This window comes from Aulonocara sp. 'chitande type north' Nkhata Bay, linkage group LG20 (assembly GCF_057382095.1).
Source record: "Aulonocara sp. 'chitande type north' Nkhata Bay isolate Kocher_YH1m ecotype deep benthic linkage group LG20, A_spYH_male_GT1.1, whole genome shotgun sequence".
Lineage (NCBI taxonomy): Eukaryota > Metazoa > Chordata > Actinopteri > Cichliformes > Cichlidae > Aulonocara > Aulonocara sp. 'chitande type north' Nkhata Bay.
The window spans coordinates 26,745,492-26,752,608 of NC_141363.1; the positions used below are offsets into that span (position 1 = coordinate 26,745,492).

The 7,117-nt window shown below is 41.8% G+C and overlaps 1 protein-coding gene across 2 annotated transcripts; it reads right to left on the reverse strand.

The window, feature by feature from the left end:
• Positions 1 to 580: 580 nt before the first annotated feature.
• On the reverse strand, positions 581 to 6,798 carry LOC147305774 (isocitrate dehydrogenase [NAD] subunit gamma, mitochondrial-like). Of its 2 annotated transcripts, XM_086278547.1 has the most exons (12): positions 6,657 to 6,798; positions 5,507 to 5,554; positions 5,296 to 5,397; positions 5,083 to 5,180; positions 3,967 to 4,082; positions 2,910 to 2,970; positions 2,680 to 2,812; positions 2,460 to 2,593; positions 2,282 to 2,384; positions 1,901 to 2,047; positions 1,015 to 1,170; positions 581 to 901 (listed from the first exon to the last, which is right to left on the reverse strand). In XM_086278547.1, the coding sequence occupies exons 1-12, from the start codon at positions 6,723 to 6,725 to the stop codon at positions 800 to 802; spliced, it is 1,269 nt and encodes a 422-aa protein (XP_086134673.1). In that variant the 5' UTR covers positions 6,726 to 6,798; the 3' UTR covers positions 581 to 799. The 2 variants fall into 2 exon arrangements, with proteins under 2 accessions (XP_086134673.1, XP_086134672.1); XM_086278546.1 differs by lacking the exon at positions 5,296 to 5,397 and having other exon boundaries at positions 6,657 to 6,797.
• Positions 6,799 to 7,117: the final 319 nt, after the last annotated feature.

The window sequence follows — 7,117 nt, forward strand, 5'->3', positions numbered from 1 at the left end:
GGGGGGCGACTTCTGGTTGCAAAAATACTTCCATTAGAAGTCTAAGGAAAGACTGCCCTTGACCAACTTGATCTGTGATCTGAGTTACTTTATTTATATTTAGTTATTTGAAGCAGGGCTGCGATACATTTTCCATATATTTATTATCACAGTGGTTCATATAAAAATGACCAGAGTTTCAAATACTGAGGTGTAAGTGCAAGTAATCCCTGTAAGCCCAAAGCTCAGGCTCTAAACACTGATTAAAGAGACAGTGGAGGAACTGAAGGGCTCCAGCTTATTTTACGTGATTACTTTTTCTATCTTTGAATTGTGCAAAGCTGCTCTGTAGGTGTCCAAGAATGCAAATATGGGGGGTGCAAATAGGCACAGTAATTTATCCATTCAGCTATCCATCCACCCATGCATCAAAATGTTGTGGTTGCACAATATGATGTGAAATGCAAAGCTGGAACAGCTATATTTCAGTAGGTGACAACAGTTTGGTTAATGTTTTGATTTTTAGTGCACGGTTTATAACAGTTTTCCATAATAATAAGAAATCGATCCACAATAAGATACATAGAAAGCATTAGTTGGATCTCAAACAGGTGCTTTATTTTTTGCAGTTTCACAAATTATTCATACAATAATTAGGAAATCTTGAATATAATATCTATCATAGTACTATTATATATTTCTGCTTTACACAGAGGGCTTTTTAAACCACTGAACCCACATAGGAAATAAAAGCTGTCCATACATTACAGCTTCAGTCCAGTCTTACAATGAAAGGTGCAATCGTACAGTCATCTGGTTTCTAGTGTCTCTGTGTGCGAGGTCCACTGCTCTGGATTGCATCCATGATGGACTGGACCATTTCAGATGTGGAGCCCTTACCTCCCAGATCAGCAGTGTGCAGCTGGAACACAAAGGAGATAACATATTTAGAGTAATGTCGAAATACAAAGCAGGACATAACAATAAAAGTTGAATACCACCAACAAATTGCATGTAGCATTGGTCAAATCGTACCTGGGAATCGGTGATTGTAGAGAGGATGGCTTTGCGGATCATGCTGGCGTAGCCGTGGAGCTTAAGGTGATCCAGCAGGAGGCAGGAGGCCAGCAGCATGGCCGTGGGGTTTGCCGTGTTCTTGTTAGCGATGCTCTTCCCAGTATTCCTGGTGCCCTGTACAGAGAAGAGCACATTTAGAAAAGTGATACATCCATTTATACGTCCTTACAAAAATGAGATGTTACATCAGGGGAGGCTTGAGTGAGTGTACACTCATATGTGCGTATAGAGCTTGATTGGAAAAACAACAATTATGGTTTCGTTAAAAATTAAAGTGCTTAGATTACACAATAGGGAAAAATTCAAAAGAGGGAAGTTAACGCTGCACGTTCACATGAAAGAGGTGAAATAGAAAAGAAGGAAAGAACCAGACGACCAGAAGCAGGACTGGGATTCAGCTGCCGAGGGTGAGGTGAGGAGCACTCAGACCACCCAGCCATGGACATGTGTTCATTAGGAGATGATGAACATCATACACACCCACAAAAAAACTTGTCTGAAAACCGGACCAGTTCAGTGATTCCAGTTAGTGGAGGCGAGGCTAGCAGACAAATCACTGACGATACAGGAAGCTTAGCCAGTCAAAGTGGCCACACACACCCAACTCCAACTTCTTCTTTTAGCTGGTGAGTTATAAATATTGATAGAGACCAAAACCTTTGTTGTACGAGGCTGTTAACATGATTATTGATGCTTTAACGGTGGGATTTTAACAGGGCAGTCCACAAAGATGACTCGCTTTTGGAGAGAGCCTCAAGTGGACCCTAGAAAAACTGCAGCTAACCCCAGAGAGAAAAACAAAGAACCCACAAGACATGTAGAGATCTCATTAACCCTGTCTCACCGTCTCAAACACAGCGTAGTTTTCTCCGTAGTTGGCTCCAGGCACCAGGCCGGGTCCACCCACCAGGCCGGCACACACGTTGCTCACAACGTTGCCATAAAGGTTAGGCATGACCATCACATCAAACTGCTGAGGCCTGGAAACCAGCTAAAACACACACAGAAAAGCTCATTTTAGGACATGTTTACAAGCTGGAGAAGCCAGCACACACACGTTTTTTTGAATACAGAAGGAGGTTTCAATGACTAACCGCCTTCTGTTGTGACTCTCAAGAGTCTTGGCTTGAAAACGCTCACATTTTCTGATTAAATACCCCAGTAAGAATGTGAGGGACATGCTGACACAGACACCACACAATGAAATGGTCTCACATGGACATGCCTGCATGGTTGTGTTATCCACAATCATGCTGTTGAAGGTGATTTCAGGGTAACCACTGGCCACCTCTTTACAGCACTCCAGGAAGAGGCCGTCGCCCAACTTCCTGCTCCGAGAAACAGACGAAAAATGAGTGGAACACATTTAAGAAACGAGATAAAACACAGGAACAGAAACGGACATGATGTTAGCTTTGTGGATGGCGGTGACTCGTCTGCGTCCTTTCTCTCGAGCTGTCCTGAAGGCGTAGTCGGCGATGCGTAAAGATTTGGTCCTGGTGATGATCTTCAGACATTCGACGACGCCTGGTACACTCTGCAGAGGTGCAGTGGAGATAAAACAGAGACTGATTAGTTAGAGATGCACTCAAAGAGATGGGATCCACACACACAGAGACACACCTCATGCTCCAGGCTGCTGTACTCGCCCTCCGTGTTTTCCCTGATTGTTATGATGTCGATGTTTCTGTGGTGCGTCCTCACTCCTGGCAGGGACTGGCTGTGCATCACACTGGCGTACAGATCCAGAGTGGTACTGCAGCGAGGAAGATGAGCACAAACAGAGAGCTCAAATTCTGTGACTTTACATCAGCAAAAAATCCGAGCTGAAAACCAAAGAGTTGTCGACTCACCGGAGGAGGCTATTTCGGGACTTATGGGAAGGTGGCAGGTTGTGGTTGGTCTCAATATTTCCTAAATAAACAAACATATTTATGTTTAAAAGAGAAAAAAAATGAACTGTTGCAATCCAAAATTAAAAAATCCATCTTTCCAACAGATTTTTTCTGCACTAGTTAAGTTTTCTACTAATTTCCTTGCATACGTTTTTCCTGTGTAAAGTTCAGTTTGTTTCTCTTATTATTGGTTCTTTATTTATTTGTGGATATGACATGTTTGCACACCTGTTACCTTTGGTGTCTGCCTCACTGACTGTCTACTCCTGTATGACCTCAGCCTGGATAGTAAAATACTTCAGCTTTGAGCTTCTTATTTCTTCCTCTCATGTCCTGTGATTGGATTCTCCTCCTCCTCTGTGCTCTCTACATCATTAGGCACAACACTGACTATGTGATTTTCTCAACATGCACATCCAAATATTTCATTTCAGAGTTTCCGTTTATTTATTTTTATTATGAATTGTAAACATAAATAAAATGTTTACATGTATACGAAAAAGGAATCAATAAAGCTTCCTAAGAACATTAAAAATCTCTTGTACCAGTCACACCTCACTGTTGGGCCACTTAAAAATTTACATTCAAATACTTACCATGAAAAAAGTATAAAGACTAATCAGAGGTAATTCACATGTTGATCTTCATTTGTCTGCCTCTTTTGATCTGAAATTCATCTTGTACTTGTTGGGAAGTGATTATAAGTAGAGCACAAGAATCAAACTCAGTAAAATAAATCGGAACAGAAGAGGAAAAAGAAGTTCAATTGTGTTTATTGTATATGATTGGTTCAGTGTTATCGCCTCTGGGAATGATTTATGTCCGTTTGTCTCACTTACATCTCTAAAAATGATTTAGTCATGAAAGTTGCTTCTTTTGTGTTTTTTTTTCTTTTTTAGGAACATGATGTTTACTGTTTATGAGACACAAAAAATAAAAAACTTTACAATTTTTGTGTTTCTTTTGCATATTACCTGCCTTATAACTTCATTTAAGGTATATTTTCCACAGTTACCTTTCAGTGCAACTCCATTGCGTCTGATAGCCATTATGGCGTTATTGATATCATCTTCTGAGGTCTTAGTCGAGTCCACATTGACGACTTCGAAGTCTACAGGCACACAGCAGAATCTGATAGTGAACACAGGCAAAGAGAGCACTTATGAATGAGAGAGCTGAACCATTTAGTGGCCTAATATTAGCACTGCATCTGTGTGTGTGTGTGTAGTCAACATTATGGAGTGTGTCTCAGGGCATCCCACGGGAAATTCTGAGCATCAGCGACTTAAATCCTGGCATTCTGTTGAATGTTAATGCACCAGTATGTGCCCTTTCTGCATCAGTTTATGTTTTTAGCAAGAGCCAAAAGGAACTAATCAGTCACCCATTTGTTTTTAACCGCTTATCCAACTTAAGCTTCTTCTTTTTCTAAAACTGCTCCCTCTGGACTGGGGAGATTGGCTGCTCCGAGCAGGACCTCACAATCTTACTGAGAAGTGAAAGAAAGAGGGAGCGTGAGGACGACCGGATTTGTGTGGCATCATCAGAGTTTCCTCTGTGTGCTGGCTGGAGTCAACCTTAGAGATATAGTGAGGAAGTCAGACATCCAGATGAAGCTCAGAGTTGAGTTGCTGGTATTACTCGTCAAAAGGAGCTAGTTGACATGGTTCAATTGTCTGAGCTCCTCTCTTTGAAGACACAGAATCAACCAGAGATGTTATACATCTCATCTGACATGGGAATGCATGGATGGATGGATGTAGGCTTGAGCGTATCCCAGTTGACATGAGGTGCAAATCTAATCCTCTAAACTCTACTGAAGTCTTAAATTCATTGCTTATACATTTCTGTGTTTTAAAAAATACTTTAAAAGCTGTTACTATGAACAGCTTTCTGTCTAAAATGTGCACACACTGTGAGAAGGAAACATTAGCCGAGGATGGTTCAAGAAGTCAGGGTAACCTTTATTTATCCAGACATCCTTTACAATGGCAGCCAGGCAAAAAGCCTCTGGACGAAATTTATGAAGTGCTAAAAATTGTAAAAAGTTTTGAATTTTCAACACGCTGGTGGTGAATGTTTCAGTGAAATTCTGCAGAGAGTAATCGTGAGTGCATGAGGGAATTCTCACCGGAATAGCTCACACACGTGTTTGGCCAGCTCCGGTCCGATGCCATCTCCAGGAATAAGAGTCACGGTGTGTCTGCCTCCGTAACGAGCAGGTGGAGCCTGTAATGCACAAACACACACATTTTAGATACAACCCTAAACAAACTACAGAGACCTGTCACTCTTTTAGCTGTTACACTAAATCTTATAAGCACTTATAAGCATCCATACTCACTATGGTCTTGGGTGGGTGGAGGGAGGAAGGATTCAGAGCAAACAGGGGAGAGAAAATAGGACAAAGGAGAGGCTGAGACCACATTTTCTTGGAGAATCGACTCTAAATGTGAATCATGGTGAGGGGTGGGGAGTCAGAAGGTCTCCTAAAGACCGAGCTTACAGAAATTATAGAAGCTATAAAATAAATCCTCATATATAACAAAACTTACAGTGTAAGTTGACTTGTGAGTCTGATGACAGGCTGCCACAACAAAACCCTAAAGATGCAGAGAAAAAACAGAGGTTACACGCAGACAAGTCCTCTTAAAATGACCAAATTACCTTCATAATAAATAGTATTCTAATTTTTAAATGTTCTAAAAAAACAAAAAACTATATCTACATATATATAGTTTTTGACTTTTATAAAAATTAGTTATTTCATTTTATTTATTTGTTTTTAGCTATAAAACCAGGTCACAGACACGTTGGAGGCTGGCTGCCTCTACTCCTAGCAGCTTCACTGTTACGCTGTTATTTAGATAAAGACGGCTGATCTGGACGTGTTTGATGGACCTGTTCTGGAACCCGGCCCATATGTTTGACACTACTCATCCACATGCAGATGAAACAAAAGAAACATTTCTGTTGTTTGGATATTTTTAGGAGGGTTGGTGGAAGTATTACAAGTGCAATAAAGTAATAATTAGTCGATGTTTTCTATGTTGTGATGCTAGTATTACCACACAGGAGTGAAAACAAACGTAATTATGGGTCTCGACAGGCTGTTTGAATCATAAATAAATAAAAACATGCATTTCCACCGTGACCTGCAGACTTTAATGAACATGTAAGCATAGCAGAGTCGACGAGCGTGGAAAACTGAGGTTTTTCTTTGAGCTCAAATACAATGAAAAACAAAACAGGAAATGCCTTCCGGATTGGCAGCTTAAACATAAGAGCGAGCCTGATGAGGCTTGTTGCGTTTGTTTTGTGCAGACTGGCATGTCTACACAACAGCGAGGCGCATATTTGTGTAGTTATACCTTCTCGAAACTTCTTAAAACTGCGTCTGAGTAACAACACAAGCAAAACACGGACTCGTGGACAACAGACAGCTTTTCCGCCGGAGAAGTGAACCTGTCTGTCTTTACTCGGCGCAGAGGTGTAGTCTCTGAATAATGCATGACTTTGCAGGGAAGAGTGTAGGCTTACAGATGGCAGCAGGAAACCTCCTCAAACTGCAGAATTACGTAAAACGCTGACGCGAACCGGACGCTGACCCGTGGTGCTGAACGGACAGCGGCAGCTAACTAACCACCTGCTGCACCATCCAAAACGCGGTGTGTTCAACAGGTAACCGCACCGGGCGGCTCCTACCTGCGGTGACCGGGGGCTGAAGAGCGGTTTCAGGGTTCCGGACAGAGCGCGCATAGAGCGGGTCGTCATGTCTACTCTTCCCTCTGAAGACAGGAAGACACGGGGACGAGCTGCGCGATCACGTTAATCTGTCTGTAATGGGCGTAGGTTTTATTTGAGCCCTACAGCCAGGGGCGGTTCCAGGAGTTTTAAATGGGGTGCCACGGGGATTACAAGAATCAGGGTGTGGAGGGCGGAGGCTCATGGGAAATAAAAAAACAAAACAAACAACCTCAGAAATGAGAATTAAAAACCAACCAAAAGCACCTGAAACATATCGAAAATTTGTTGTAACAATTTAACGTGAAGTCCTCCTAAGTAACGCTGGAAATAATATGATCACCGGTTGCTACGGAAACGCACGTATAACTTCTTGGTATTAAAATCAGCAGTAAATAAAGTGTAGCATCAAAAACATGCCA